General features: G+C 37.9%; 1 protein-coding gene across 3 annotated transcripts in view; it reads left to right on the top strand.

The window, feature by feature from the left end:
- MYO6 (myosin VI) overlaps positions 1-16,781 on the top strand; it is a 155,842-nt gene that overhangs the window by 86,492 nt on the left and 52,569 nt on the right. For all 3 annotated transcript variants that reach the window (XM_081530828.1, XM_081530829.1, XM_081530827.1), the window contains exons 12-15: positions 2,748-2,892; positions 4,050-4,207; positions 5,709-5,800; positions 7,672-7,744. In XM_081530828.1, the coding sequence (XP_081386954.1) occupies positions 2,748-2,892; positions 4,050-4,207; positions 5,709-5,800; positions 7,672-7,744 (468 nt within the window). The remainder of the gene's footprint in view (positions 1-2,747; positions 2,893-4,049; positions 4,208-5,708; positions 5,801-7,671; positions 7,745-16,781) is intronic.

Raw genomic sequence — 16,781 nt, forward strand, 5'->3', positions numbered from 1 at the left:
ATTCAGATGATTTCTTTCTAATTAGAACTTATTTTTTCCTGTCCCAGAGAGCTCAATTTTGGCATGATTTTGCAATTTGAAAAAGCTCTGGATATTTTGTAATTATTTTATGAGAAAATTTATTCTCCAGTAAAAATGTAGACAGCTCCCACTGCTATTTAGAAGTTTTTACTTGATGGAAATGCAAAAAATACCTATTGGGACTTCCTATGTTTTTAAAATTCCACGTAAGGAAATATACGTTATTATAAGAACAATTGTAAAAAATTGTTCAAAGAAGTTCATTTTTAGAAGGAGTGACATGAAAGCCTTACATTATTTTACAGTGGGTTTTTTTTTTTTGCCTTTTTGAAACTTTTAATGTTTTAAAAAACTTTTAATTTACTAGCATAAATTTATGCTAGTATTATATAATTCCTGAAAGTATGTAAGAAACTTTGGAAAATAGTTAAAAAAAAAAAGGAAGCATTGAAATGAATTGATTGGTTATTGGTAGTAAACTTTTTGAGTTATGTAATTTTAGATCATGTGTATGTGTATACAAACTAGAAATTAGTAGTAATTTTATTTTCCTGGAATTAAAGGTTTAATATATCTTATAAGTATTCCTCTTCCCATATTGTTTTTTTCAGCTTTATTGAAGTATAATTTGTATTGAGTTGCACAATAATCACTCTAATCAGTTTTAGAACATTTTCATCACTCCAAAAGGAACTCCATACCCTTCATTAGTTTCTCCCCAACCCTCCTAAATACCTAGCCTTTAGGCAGCCACTGTTTTCATTGTCTCTATCAATTGAGTATTTCATAAATGAAATCAAACAATATGGGCTCTTTTGTGACTAGTTTCTTTCACTTAGCATAGTGTTTTCAAGGTTCATTCATGTTTAAACATCTGTCAGTACATCATTTCTGTTTTTGCTGACTAATATTTCATTGCATGGATATGTACCACATTTTGTTAATCCGTTTGTCATTTGAGGAACTTTTAGATTGCTTCTACCTTTGGCTTTTATGAATATTGCTACTGTAAACATTCATGTGCAGATATTTGTGTGCATGTATATTTTCATTTCTCTGTGTGTATGCCTAGGAGGGGAATTACTGAGTCATATGGTAATTTTATATTTAACCTTTTGAGGAATTGATTTTCAAAGTAACTGAACCGTTTTACATTCTCACCACTCTAGTGCATGCAAAGTGCTGCCTCACTGTGGTTTTTATTTGCATTTTCCTGATGGATCAAGGTGCTGAGCATTTTTTCATGATTTTATTGGCCATTTGTATATCTTTTTTTGAGAAATGACTGCTTATATTCTTTACTCATTTATTTGATTGCCTTTTTTAAATTCACTTGTAAAAGTTTTTAAGTATATTCTTAATATAAGTTCCATATCAGATATATAATTTGCAAATATTTTCTCTCATTCTGTGATTTGTCTTTTAAATTTTTGATAGTGTTCTTTGAAACGTAAAAGGCTTTCACTTTGATGAAATCCAGTTTGCATATTGTTTTCTTTTGTTGCTTATGGTGCCATATCTAGGAAACCAACCTAGTCCAAGATCATATGGATTTATGTCTGAATTCTTCTAAGAGTTTAATAGTGTTAACTCTTACCTTGAAGTCTGAGTTTGAGTGAATTTCTTTGTATGGTATGAAGTAGGAGTCCAGCTGCGTTCTTTTGCCTGTGGACATCCAGTTGTCCAATGCCATTTGTCTGAAATGCAGTTCTTTCCTCAATGAATTGTCTTGACAACCCCTTATTCATATGAGATCTCATAGTCTGTTTCTCCTGAGACCAATCTGTTAAATGGTTTATCTATTTGTCATGATATAATTCTCATTATGATTACATGCATTCTTTGTAATTTTGAAATTAGATAGTCTTGAATGAATCATTTATACAGTCCTAAAAATATTAAATATTTATTATCTTATTATTATTAATAAGACAATAATTATATATGCTTATTATGCACCAGGCGCTCTTCCAGGCAATTCACATATCCACCCTTACTAGTCTTCATAACATCTTTATTAGATTGATACAGTTACTATCATTATATGGGTGTGGAAGCTGAGCATAATAAGTAACTCATTCAAGGTCACACAACTAGTAAATTGTAGAGCCATAACAGCCCAGAGTCTAAAGCACTGTTGTATGCCGTCTTTCTATAAGAAGCATTTTGCAACAGCCTCCATAAATAGGAACCTATAGATATGATGTTCAGAAACAATAGCCATGGCCGCCTCACCCTCCTCCTTCATCCCCGAGTGTCACCAGCACATGTGTGTGTACACACTCACATCCATCCCTAGAGAAACATCCACACCCACACTGACCTCACGACGTTTACCACTGAAATTACTCCTTAACGTTTTCTGCAGTCATATGAGTTTTAGTGATAAGGCATTCTATTACTCCAGAGATTTAATATATTAACAAGGTTTGTAATCTATCATTAGTATATTTCCCATGCAGGGTCATGAAAAATGAAACCGTGATAGGTTAAAATTCACAGGCTGAAAGGACTGTGTCATGGGCTGCCCTGAATGAGAGTCGTCCAGTGACCTTGGCAGTATGAGTGTCTGACAAGGGTGCGGAACAAGGGAGGTGAAATTAAAAGTCACAAACAAGCCTTGTCTGGTTCGTAGCTTTATGTCGGTGAAGTGTACTTCTAAGAAATGCATCTTGAAAATCTCGTGTAATGTTTATTAATTGCAAATTAAAACATGTTTTCATCAGGTGGTTGTAATCTGAAGAATAAATCTACTCAGTCATTGGAATATTGTGCTGAATTACTGGGTCTGGATCAAGATGATCTTCGTGTAAGTTTAACTACAAGAGTCATGCTGACAACAGCAGGGGGCACCAAAGGAACAGTGATCAAGTAAGTTCCCTGCTCATTGCTCCCTGCAAGTCCCGCCACGTGGGGGAAGAGCCAGAGCCTGTCTGTTCCTTGCTGAGGAAGGCAAAGGACTGTTTCAAAACATTTCAATAAATTTAAAAAGTAAGGATAAAAAAAGCCCTTTTAGCTACACAGAAAATTCCGTAACTTATTTTGGGAAATATTAGCAAGGTATGTTTAGCCTGGTTCTCTGCTAAGCTAATTCCCAGTTATTGTTACGATGAAGAAAATCTCAGTGAGGAGGGCTTATAGTAGTTCCTTCAGTAGTGTGCTTCCTTAAGAGACGCTTCTGGAGCCTGAGGGAAGGCTGGTAAGAGCCCTGGGTGTGGTCCTCAGCTCCATTTCCCCTGTGTTCTAAAGCAGTTCTGTTTTATGGATGGAGTGTCCACACAAGAGTCCCTTTAGGAAAGGGTTCTTCTGCAAGAAATATAAGTTGGGAAACCACTGTTGAGAAGAGATTCAAGTATTGGTCTGACCTGAATGACTTTTAAGGTTACTTTTGAAGTTTGATATTTTTTTTTCGGTTTTCCCGAAGCGCCGTATGCTTTGTGACAGCATTTAGCACAGTGTCTGGAAATTCTTTTGCGTGGCAGTCTCTGTTCATCGACCGTGTGTCTCTATCTACGGCGTCTGATGCTGTTATACCGTGTAGTTATTAATCCTTAGATGAAAGAGTAGAGTTGGACAGTTTGGATTTTAAGATAAACTTTTTTTCTTTTTTCCCTAAACAATGTTAACCAAATTACTGAACTTTAAAGTTGTCTGGAATTAAACACAGTTTCTTTTGCATTTAAGAAAGTCACGTGGAAGATTATTCCTCTGAATAAATTTTTTGTGTATTCAGCATGAAATTTTTTGTGTATTTTCAGCATGTACCGTGAGGTATACAGTTAAGGTTAAAAAGATTTTTTGAGCCTAATATTCTCTTACTCAATAATAGGTCTTTAATCTAATTATAGATAATTCTCTTGCAGTACTCTACTTGGCCTTATTTATTTGTTTCCATTCACAGCTGACATTTTGTAACTATTTATTTTGTCCTTCGCATTGACTATGCATACTCAGTTCCTGGGAACCTGATGTTGTTTCCATAACATATTACTAGGAGGAATTTCTGTTGACTCGGTCTTCTTTTACAGGGTACCCCTGAAAGTGGAACAGGCAAACAATGCCCGGGACGCCCTGGCAAAGACTGTCTATAGCCATCTTTTTGATCACGTGGTGAACAGAGTAAACCAGTGTTTCCCTTTCGAGACATCCTCCTATTTCATCGGAGTCCTGGATATTGCTGGGTTTGGTAAATATGATTTTGTTTGTGCGTTTGTATCTGCTTGATATTTTTACACCCAGTTTTTCCACACGTTTAAAATAAAATTTCAAAACCCCTTTTTCCCTGTAATACCTTTCACTTAATGTATTTCCAGTTATATGTCCATACTATCATTTCATTTCATAATATGATTTAAATAAGAAGCTAATGTTTCAGGAAAAAAGGAAGAGCTTGTGAATTTTGGTTATGCTAATGCTTAAATTAAAACATGTTGATTGAAACGACTGTGGGTAGACATGTCTCAGTACTCTTAAATGAATACAGCTGAATCAAGTCTTCAGTGTTGCTGATAAAGAAAATTAAGTCATTAAAACCACTGACTCCAGCGTAGAGCTGGGTACAAGTTGACTCAGCACACAGGCCAAACTCATAACTATATATAAAAATTCATAGTTGTCAACAGAGAGCTATTTCCAATTAATTTCTACTGAATGAGTAAGCTATTAAGATAAATATGTGAGAAGAATTGTAGATGTGTATGACCAGAAATGAAATGAGCCACTGATGTCTGAATGCTTTGTTCGGAATGACCATGATGTAAAAATCTCTGAAGTAACTCTGAGCATTTTTTTATTGAGCTTTATCAGTTTGGGCGTTCCTTCTGTCTGTACACAAGTGGTGTTCTTTGTAATTTGTTTGCAGTTGCCAAGAGAAGATATGAGTGTTTACATTTTTGGGAAGGGCAGAGTTTTGTTTTTGATGTGCTATATATTTTGAAATTTACAGTAAAGCATTACCTTTTGTTCAGAGCTAGAGAAACACTCATTACTGACTTAAGATTTCATAGTCTTCAGACATTTGCTTCCTGGTCTGCACCGGTTTGGCACAGAACGTGAATACACAAAGTCATAACATTTTGAAGCTGCAAGGATCTTAGAAATAATGTAATACAACCCCTTAATTTTAGAAATGCATTAGTATCCATAATATTTTTTCTAATTATAATCTCACAGATTATACAGAAAAATATGAAGTGCTTACATTTTAAGTCATTTTCTTCAATTTATTTATTTATTTATTTATTTATTTTTATAAATTTATTTATTTTAGTTGGGGGCTAATTACTTTACAATATTGTAATAGTTTTTTGCCATACATTGATATGAATCAGCCATGGGTTTACATGTGTTCCCCTTCCTGGACCCCCCACCCACCTCCCTCCCCATCAATTTAGATTGCTTTAACTCCTGTACTTTAATTACAAGTGACTTATATTTTGTATCTTTTACTATATGACATTTATCTAACAAACAACTTTTTGTCAAGCTGAGGTGTTTCTAATACTTAATTTTAGTGCCTATCAAATTTAAGTCTTGAAATAAGAGCATTTGAGGAGTATGAAACAGTTATACGTGCATTTTAACCTAATGTTAAATTAAGCATTGATACAATAAAATTTTATCCTAAGTTAAATTTATTAATGTGAAGTTGATCTAATGATGACTCTTGATTCTGGTTTTATTTTCAGAGTACTTTGAACATAACAGTTTTGAACAATTTTGTATCAACTATTGCAATGAAAAGCTTCAACAATTTTTTAATGAAAGGATTCTGAAGGAGGTAATTGACGTACGATTTAGATTTAAGAACAGCCCTCTATTTTAAATTTCAAGGTACAGAGATATACTGCAGGTACTCGGATGGATGGAGTGTGATGTAAGGTGGCCCAGGGAATCAGAGAGACCCTGTGTGGGCCATGGGGGCACATCCTAAGTGTTGATGGTACAGCTGAGGCTTAGGGACCAAGCTAAGTAAAAACTCTAAAATAGGCGCCTCCTCAGAAGTGAGGGTATCTTGCTTTTTACTAGTAACTTTTACTAGACTTGAAATTCTTGTTTCGTTCCCTGATTCTGCTGTCCTGCACTGCCAATCAGCAGTCTCCTCTCACCCCTGTCCTGGGCACCTCCCTCTTTTCCCCGGGTCTCTGCTTCTGTCCACTCGTTACCTGCCCACCCTCTCTCTGTCTATGGCAGCGGAGCCCCCAGGTTGGGAGATTCCATGGGCACTGGCCTGGCCTGCCTCCTAGCCCTGCCAGGTTACACTGTGTGCTGCCAGTGGCCTGCCAGCGGGGTGTTTTTGGTCGGACACCGTCTCTAGTCCAGTAAGGAACTTCCTGCTACTATTACTCATAGTAGGTAACTGTGGGCCTGTCCTGCACTTACAATCTCAGGTCTTAGGAAAGTTCTCTTGTAACACTTCAGAGTGCACAGTAAGCATAGGTAACTTTGGATCAGATTTGTGATTAGTCTCACCATTTTTCACCTTGTATTTTGAATTTTCCACTGTTTCCTACTAATACTCTTCCCTTTCCTTCCTTTGAGCTGTTTGAGATGTATTTTCCTGAATGAAGCAGGTAGAGTTAAAGGGAATTCAAAATTACTCCGTTAATCTAGTCCAGCCCTTGGTTTTACAGATGAAGAAACCACAGCAGTTCAGTGACTTCTGCAGGTCTACCCCCACCTTCCTGGCTGCCGGTTCATAGCGCTGTTCCCTTCATATTAGCACTGCTGTTTTCTGAGCTCCCCTCTGTATCTGGACTTGAAATGTGAAATACTCTCTTTCCTGTTCCCATCCCATTCATCTTTTCCTCCTTTCTTACTATGTTTTTGTCTTTTTAGGTTTCCCAGCACATTCCAACTTTTATACCTCTCCTTATATATTATAGTTAAGCCAACTCTGGCATAAACAAACAGGTGAAAACAAGTATTTAGCAGTTAAGCTAGTTTCTCTGAAAATGTTTCCTCTGGCTGCCTTAGTCCTTCCATTACCGTGTGAAGTTTGGCATGTATGCGTCTCACTTAACCTGCCTTAATTCTTCCCTTCCTACAAGCCCAGCAAGCTTTATCTAGAAACTTCATGAAGAGGAGACTGTCTTGATTTACGTTTATAACAGTTCTTTATAATAAAAATGCGAATTTCAAATTCAGATTGAGTTCAAGTGGACACTGCCTCCTAGAATGACAGAAACCTTTTCGAGTGTCTCTTAGGAGGAAATATTTAAACATTCAAGGGGAAAAATAAGAAAGATGCATAACCGTGAGCTCATTGCGTTGCTCACCCATCTGTGATAAAATCCCCCCCCCGCCCCCCACCCCGGTCTTGTCTTGGGTTTGAGTGATTAATAACAGATCCCTGTGCCTGGCACCCAGTGTATTTCAGGGAAAGCGTGCTTATCCGTGAGGGAACATCTCCACATACATAAATTGTATGTTATGTTGGCCATTGAAGTTGTGATTTCACCTTGCCTTTGGGGCAAGGATCTTTCTTCCCTAACGTTGTGTAAGACGTCTCAGTCACCGAATCAGTTGGTGTGAACCTTTGTACACTGACTATAATCAATCAGTGTTATGATTATATCTGGCACCAAACAGTGAGTCTGTTTCCTCTCACACAGCATCTCCATATCTATGATTATGATTATTTCTTTCTAGGAACAAGAACTCTATCAAAAGGAAGGTTTAGGTGTGAATGAAGTGCATTATGTGGATAATCAGGACTGTATAGGTATGTATTGTTTTTACTCCATTTTGGGGCATTATGGGAAGATATAGTGAATGTTTTCACTAGTCATTCTTCTGTGTTCTGTGATTGATACTCCTGGTTATGGGACTTGAAACTGTCGTGTTCAGGAGAGGTTTTACTTCTCCAGTACTGCTAGGAAATTATTTTTTCACATATACTTTCGCTATACTGAAAGTATTCTGAAAATTTCTTCTGTTTACTGTGATGGGCATTTTCTTTCTTAAGCAGTTAACACGTGGCTAAGTTAAGGAGGAAACAAACTGTTTAAGCAGGGGAGGGATTTCTTACTTGGCATGAGGAAGCCCGTGGTATAGCAAGGTTCCTGCGGGGCTGCAGGGGCTTGGCTCTGTGTCTGCCGTTCTTTGTCTCTGTTCTCTGTACATCGGCTGTACTCTCCAACTGGATGCAAGTCGGCCTCACAAGTTGAGTAGGCCCCATCCATATAATAGCACGCAGCAGGAGAACAGTCTCTTTCCTGGTCTGTTGTTGGCAGACAGACCTTTCTCTGTCGCCACCCACCTGGTGCTCAGGCTATCTTTTCCTTCCGGCCGATCTCTAAAATCAGCTGTTGGGTAAGCCTTGCTGTGAAAATGGAATTTGCCAATTGAGCCAGTAACTCGTGCTAGATTTGGGCAAGATAGAACAACAGTGATAACAACAACAACACAGTCACAATAATAATACTTTACATTTATGTAACTTCTCAAAGGACTTTCATATCCTGCCTGGTCCACTTAGCATATCCCTCCACATACCTTGTCCTTTCTCAGATTTTTGTGCCTCTGATTGTGTCATTGGATATCTTGGCTGGAACTCTTCCCCTTCCATTTACCTTTCTGCCCACTTCCATGTCCTGCATCTGTCAGAATACTCTCATTTACAGCTCAGTTATCATGCCCCCCTTCATCCCCACTAACTGCCCATATTGTATCATTCTCTGACCAGTGCAGTTAGAGTCTTGATTTCTCTTCCTATGTCCTGTAACTTTTATTTATTTTTAATTATTAATTTTTTTTATTGAAGGATAATTGCTTTACAGAATTTTGTTGTTTTCTGTTAAACCTCAACATGAATTAGCCATAGGTATACATATATCCCCTCCCTTTTGACCCTCCCTCCCATCTCCCTCCCCATACCACCCCTCTAGGTTGATACAGAGCCCCTGTTTGACTTTCTTGAGTCATATAGCAAATTCTCATTGGCTATCTATTTTACATATGGTAATATAAGTTTCCGTGTTACTCTTTCCATACATCTCACCCTGTCCTCCTCTCTCCCCATGTCCACAAGTCTATCTCTGTCTGTTTCTCCATTGCTGCTCTGTAAGTAAATTCATTACCATTTATCTAGATTCCGCACATATGTGTTAGAATACGGTATTTATCTTTCTCTTTCTGACTTACTTCACTCTGTATGATAGGTTCTAGGTTCATCCACCTCATCAGAACTGACGCAAAGGCATTCCTTTTTATGGCTGAGTAATATTCCATTGTGTATATGTACTACAACTTCTTTATCCATTCATCTGTCAATGGAAATCTAGGTTGCTTCCATGTTCTAGCTATTGTAAATAGTGCTGCTGTGAACAATGGGATACATGTGTCTTTTTCAATTTTGGTTTCCTCAGGGTATATGCCTAGAAGTGGGATTGCTGGGTCATATGGTGGTTTTAATCCTAGTTTTTTAAGGAATCTCCATACTGTCTTCCATAGTGGCTGTATCAATTTACATTCCCACCAACAGTGCAAGAACGTTCCCTCTTCTCCACACCCTCTCCAGCATTTATTGTTTCTAGACTTTTTGATGATGGCCATTCTGACTGGTGTGAGGTGATAATCTCATTGTGGTTTTGATTTGCATTTCTCTGATAATGAGCGATGTTGAGCATCTTTTCATGTGTTTATTAGTCACCTGTATGTCTTCCTTGGAGAAATGTGTGTTTAGGTCTTTTCCTCACTGTTTGATTGGGTTGTTTGTTTTTCTGATATTGAGTTGTATAAGCTGCTTGTATATTTTGACAATTAATCCTTTGTCAGTTGTTTCATTTGCTATTATTTTCTCCCATTCTGATGGTTGTCTTTGCACCTTGCTTATAGTTTCCTTTGCTGTGCAAAAGCTTTTAAGTTTAATCAGGTCCCACTTGTTTACTTTTGTTTTTATTTCCATTACTCTAGGAGGTGGGTCATAGAGGATCTTGGTTTGATTTATGTCATCGAGTGTTCTGCCTATGTATTCCTCTAAGAGTTTTATAGTTTCTGGTCTTACATTTAGGTCTTTAACCCATTTTGGGTTTATCTTTCTGTATGATGTTAGGAAGTGTTCTGATTTTATTCTTTTACATGTAGCTGTCCAGTTTTCCCAGCACCATTTATTAAAGAGGCTGTCTTTGCCTCATTGTATATTCTTGACTCCTTTATCAAAAATAAGGTACCCCTAAGTGCATGGGTTTATTTCTGGGCTTTCTAGCTTGTTCCATTTGTCCTTATTTCTGTTTTTGTGCCAGTACCACACTGTCTTGATGACTGTAACTTTGTAGTATAATCTGAAGTCAGGAAGGTTGATTCCTCCAGCTCCATTCTTCTTTCTCAAGACTTCTTTGGCTATTTGGGATCTTTTGTGTTTCCATATGAATTGTGAAACTTTTTGTTCTAGTTCTGTGAAAAATGTCATTGGTAATTTGATAGGAATCACATTGAATCTGTAGATTGCATTTGGTAGTGTACTCATTTTCACAATATTGATTCTTCCTACCCAGGAACATGGAATAGCTTTCCATCTGTTTATATCATCTTTGATTTCTTTCATTAGTGTCTTATAATTTTTTGTGTACAGTTCTTTTGTCTCCTTAGTAAGTTCATTCCTGGATATATAATTCTTTTTGTTGCAGTGGTGAATGGCATTGATTCCTTAATTGTTCTTTCCGATTTTTCATTGTTAGTATATAGAAATGCAAGTGATTTCTGTGTATTGATTTTGTATCCTGCAACTTTGCTAAATTCACTGATTAGCTCTAGTAATTTTCTGATACTATATTTAGGGTTTTCTATATACAGTATCATGTAATCTGCAAAGAGTGAGAGCTTTACTACTTTTCCAGTTGGATTCCTTTTACTTCCTTTTCTTCTCTAATTGCTGTAGCTAGAACTTCCAGAACTATGTTGAATAATAATGGGGAAAGTGGACACCCTTGTCTTGTTCCTGATCTTAGGGGGAATGCTTTCAGTTTTTCACCATTGAGAATAATGTTTGCTGTAGGCTTGTCATATAATGGCCTTTACTATGTTGAGGTAAGTTCCTTCTATGCGCATTATTTGAAGAGTTTTAATCATAAGTGGGTGCTGAATTTTGTCAAAGGCTTTTTCTGCATCTATTGAGATTATCATATGGTTTTTATCTTTTGATTTGCTAATATGGTGTATCCCATTGATTGATTTGCGTATATTGAAGAATCCTTTCATCCCTGGAATAAACTCAGCTTCATCATTGTGTATGAGCTTTTTGATGTGTTGCTGAATTCTGTTTGCTAAAATTTTGTTGAAGATGTTTGCATCTATGTTCACCAGTGATATTGGCCTGTAGTTTTCTTTTTTCGTGTTGTCTTTGTCTGGTTTTGTTATCAAGATGATGGTGGCCTTGTAGAATGAGTTTGGATGTGTTCCTTCCTCTGCAAGTTTTTGAAAGAGTTTTAGAAGGATAGGCATTAGCGCTTCTCTAAATGTTTGATAGAATTCTTCTGTGAAGCCATCTGGTCCTGGGCTTTTGTTTTTTGGGAGACTTTTGATCACAGCTTCAAGTTCAGTACTTGTAATTGGGTTGTTCATACTTTCTATGTCTTCCTGGTTCAGTCTTGGAAGATTGAATTTTTCTAAGAATCTTTCCATTTCCCCCAGGTTATCCATTTTATTGCCATACAGTTGTTCATAATAGTCTCTTATAATCCTTTGTATTTCTGCATCTTGTCTGTTGCAACCTCTCCTTTTTCATTTCTGACTTTTGTTGATTTGATTCTTCTCTCTTTTTTTCTTGATGACCTTGGGTAAAGGTTTGTCAATTTTGTTTATTTTCTCAAAGAACCACCTTTTAATTTTATTAATCTTTACAATTGTTTCTTTCATTTCTTTTTCATTTATTTCTGCTTTGATATTTATGATTTCTTTCCTTCTGCTAATTTTTTTTCCTTTTTCCAGTTGTTTTAGGTGTAAAGTCAGGCTGTCTATTCTCTATTTTTGTTTCTTGAGGTAGGATTGTATTGCTATAAACTTCCCTCTTAGAACTGCTTTTGCTGCATCCCATAGGTTTTGAGTTGTTGTGTTTTCATTGTCATTTGTTTCTAGAAATTTTTTGATTTCCCTTTTAACTTTATCAGTAACCTGTTGGTTATTTAGAAATGTGTTGTTTAATCTCCATGTGTCTGTGTTTCTTACAGTTTTTTTCTTGTAATTGATATCTAGTCTCATAGCATTGTGGTCGGAGAAGATGCTTGATATGATTTCAATTTTCTTAAATTTACTGAGGTTTGATTTGTGACCCAAGATATGGTTTATCCTGGAGAATGTTCCATCTCCACTTGAGAAGAAGGTGTATTCTTATGCATTTGGATGGAACATGCTAAAGATATCAATGAGATCCATCTCATCTAATGTATCATTTAAGACTTGTGTTTCCTTATTAATTTTCTGTTTTGATGATCTGTCCATTGGTGTGAGTGCGGTGTTAAAAGTCTCCTAGTATTTTTCTGTTACTGTCAATTTCTCCTTTTGTATCTGTTAATGTTTGTCTTATGTATTGAGGTGCTCCTATGTTGGGTGCATAGATATTTATAATTGTTAGGTCTTCCTCTTGGATTGATCCCTTGATCATTATGTGGTGTCCTTCCTTATCTCTTGTAATCTTCTTTATTTTAAGGTCTGTTTTGTCTGATATGAGGATTGCTACTCCAGTTTTCTTTTGCTTTCCATTTGCATGGAATGTATTTTTCCATCCTCTCACTTTCAGTCTATATGTGTCTTTAGGTCTGAAGTGGGTTTCTTGTAGTGAGCATATATATGGGTCTTGTTTTTGTATCCATTCAGCCAGCCTGTGTCTTTTGGTTGGAGCATTTAATCCATTTACATTTAAAGTAATTATTGATATATATGTTCCTATTGCCACTTTCTTAATTGTTTGGGGTTGATTTTGTAGATCTTTTTCTCTTGCATTTCTTGACTATATAAGTCCCGTTAACATTTGTTGTAAAGCTGGTTTGGTCGTACAGAATTCTCTTTACTTTTGCTTGTTTGAAAACCTTTTTATTTCTCCATCAATTTTGAATGAGATCCTTGCTGGGTACAGTAACCTTGGTTGTAGATTTTTCCCTTTCAGTACTTTAAATATATCCTGCTATTCCTTTCTGGCCTGCAGAGTTTCTGCTGAAAGATCAGCTGTTACGCATATGGGGTTTCCCTTGTGTGTTACTTGTTGCTTCTCCCTTGCTGCTTTAATATTCTTTCATTGTGTTTAGTCTTTGTTAGTTGCATTAGTATGTGTCTTGGTGTGCTTCTCCTTGGGTTTATGCTGTGTGGGACTCTTTGTGCCTTTTGGACTTGATTGACTATTTCCTTTTCCATGTTGAGGAAATTTTCAATTATAATCTCTTCAGAAATTTTCTCACAATTTTTTTTCTCTTCTTCTTCGAATGTTGAATTCCATTGTTGGTGCTTTTGATATTGTCCCAGAGTCTCTGAGACTGTCCTCAGTTCTTTTCATTCTTTTTACTTTATTCTGCTCGTCAGAAGTTATTGCCACCATTTTATCTTCTAGCTCATTGATTTGTTCTTCTGTCTCAGATATTCTGGCATTGATTCTTTCTAGAGTATTTTTAATTTCAGTAAATGTGTTGTTTGTTTCTGTATGTTTATTCTTTAATTCTTCTAGATGTTTGTTAATTGATTCCTACATTTTCTCCACTTTGTTTTCAAGGTTTTTGATCATCTTTACTATTATTATTCTGAATTCTTTTTCAGGTAGTTTGCGTATTTCCTCTTCATATATTTGGACTTCTGCATTTCTAGTTTGTTCCTTCATTTGTGTAGTAATTCCCGGCCTTTTCATTATTTTTTTTTTTAACTTACTGTATTTAAGGTCTCCTTTTTACAGGCTTCAAGGTTGAATTCTTTCTTCCTTTTGGTTTCTGCCCTCCTAAATTTGGTCCATTGATTTGTGTGAGCTTCATATAGGGTGAGATTTGTGCTGAGTTTTTGTTTGTTTGTTTCTTTCTTTCTTTCTTTTTCCTCCGATGGACAAGGCTGAGTGAGGTGGTAATCCTGTCTGCTGATGATTGGGTTTGTATTTTTGTTTTGTTTGTTGTTTAGATGAGGCATCCTGCACAGGGTGCTACTGGTGGTTGGGTGATGCTGGGTCTTGTATTCAAGTGGTTTCCTTTGCGTGAGTTGTCACTATTTGATACTCCTTACGGTTAGTCTAGGCTCTTGGAGTCAGTGCTCCCACTCCAAAGGCTCAGGGCTTGTCTTTGGTCAGGAACGAAGATTCCACAAGTAATTAGTTATGACATTAGTAGGAAAGGCAAACAAAGGAATAAATGTAGAAAACATAATAGGTTTTAAAAAAATTAATAATTATAAAAAAGAAAAGAAAAAAAAGTGAAGAAGAAAGAAAAAGGAAAGCTTCACAGAACTGCAAAAGCCCAATGCAGAGCCAGAGGTTTATAACAATAATAAAAAATGTAACTGAGGAAAAAAATACGCTGAAAATTGACTGAATAAACACAAATACATTTATACCCATAAGCAAAATCAAAACATTCCAACAAAAATAAAGTACAATAGATTGACCTGGCGAACAAAGGAAACCAAAAATTATATCTACCAAAACAATACTAACTGAAGCACAAACTGGAAAACAAACTAAAGTGAGATGCCAATTGGGGAATAAAACAATGAAAATAAAACTAACAAATATGTTGAGAGGTAAGGTAAGAAAGAAAAGAAAGAGAGAATAGATATACAAAGTTAAGTAAAGGTAAATAAAGAAGATTTATATATATTAAAGATTAACTGCAAGGGGAAAAGAACAGTAGGAAAATCAAACAGAGGGATAAATGTAGGAAAAATAATAATAGGTTTAAAAAATTAAAAAATTAGAAAAGAAAAAAAAATAGAGGAAAACTCCACAAAACTGAAAAAGCCCAACATAGAGGCAGAGGTTTATAACAATAATAAAAAATGTAACTGAGGAAAAAAGTAAGCTGAAAACCTTTAATAGATTTCGTAGTGCCAATAAAGTCAACAACTACAGCAGAGGGGGGGAAGGGGGAAAAAAAGAAAAAAAATCCAAGAGAATCTGCAGAATAAGTCAAACATAAGAATAATAAATGTTTTTCTTGAGTTGCTGCTGTCAGAGTCCTCTCCCTTGCTGGGAGTCACAGTCCACCTCACCTCCATAGGATGCCAGCTAACACTGTGCTGAGCTCTGGACCTGCTGTGGGGGCAGCTCAGATTCTAATCTGGTCCTACTCCTGTGTGTTCTCCTCTTCAATGTCCACGGCTAGCAGAACTGTGTGTTTTCTTTTGTGGGAGCTCTCAATGTCCTTTTATATATTCCACAGGCACAGAGGCTGCCTAGTTGATCCTATGGATTTAATCTGCAGCTTGTACAGCTGGTGGGAGGGTTTTGGGTCTTTTTCCTCAGCCACACTGCCCCTGGGTTTCAACTGTGGTTTTATTTCCACCTCTGCATGTGGGTCATCCACTGGGGTTTGCTCCTGAGGCTGCCCTGGAGGACTTGGGTTTGCCCCTGTGAGGGCCAGGTGTGGAGGTGGTGCAGCCGCTTGGGTCGCAGGGGTTCTGGCAGCACCAACTCAGGGGAGTTGGCAGCTAGGGTAGTGGGAAATATCATGCTGTAGAAGGGTATGGCAACCAGTATTGGCCAATACACTCCAGTATTCTTGCCTGGAGAACCTGCCGCCCTGACAGAGAATCCTGGCAAGCCTCAGTCTACAGGGTTTCAAAGAGTCGGACACTACCGAAGTGACCCTGCATGCATAGGTTCAAGACTTTTTTGCCTGTGGCAGCTCTGCTGCGGTGAGAGTTGAGCATGAAGGTGGTGCAGCTGCTTGGCTTGCAGGGACCCTGGCAGCGCCAAGTGTGCAGGGACATGGACTGCCCCCGCCGCAGGAGTTATGGCCCTGTCTGAGTCTTTTGTCAAGCCTCTTGTAGCTGGCGATCAGAAGGTCTCTTTGGCCAGTCTTTCTCCATAGCTCCTCCAGTTCAGGCACTTAGAGGCTCCCTTGCCTGGGTCCTTCTCTGTTGTTCGGGGTGTCAGGCACATAGAGGGGCCCCCTGGGTTGGGTCCTTCTCTGTAGCTCAGTGTGTCAGGCGTTTGATGGGCCAGCGTCTCTATTGTTCATCTGCCAATGCTGGCATGTGGGGGGAGAGAGACTATGGTGGTGGCTTCACCCCCTAGGTGTGACTCAGCTGTATCGCCTTGCTTCCATGGCTGCCTGGCTTTCCTTCACAGGTATTTCCCACCATGATCTTCTCCCTCACATCCCCTCGATCCGTCTCTCTGCAGTCAACAGCAACCCTTGCCCTGGGATTGCTCCACAATCCCTAAACTCCAGCTCCCAGTCACTGCGCCTTCCAGGGGACCTGTGTCCCTGTCTAGGGTGTGTACGGCTGCGGCAAGGCCTGTGATTCTCATTCCATTTAGGCTGCCGCAGATCAGCTGTTTCACTCCCAGCCTTAAATGTTTCTCCTCTGACTCAGACAGTTGCCCCGATGTGGGGATCAGACCCCTGCATCAGTTTCCCCCACCCGCCAAGGGCAGATCCATTCCTACTAACACTCCTGTGTTTCCCCGTAGTTCCTTCGTCCTACCGAGTTTTGCGTGGTTTTATATATTCTTTTCCACTGGTCACGTACTCCAGTCTGCTCTCAGCTGGTGTTCTGCATGCACTTCTGTGTCTGGAGGTTTATTCCTGATGTATCCGTGGAGAGAGATGTACTCCACGTCCACCTACTCC

This window comes from Giraffa tippelskirchi, chromosome 9, assembly GCF_054371585.1.
Source record: "Giraffa tippelskirchi isolate mGirTip1 chromosome 9, T2T-mGirTip1v1.2.pri, whole genome shotgun sequence".
Taxonomy (NCBI): domain Eukaryota; kingdom Metazoa; phylum Chordata; class Mammalia; order Artiodactyla; family Giraffidae; genus Giraffa; species Giraffa tippelskirchi.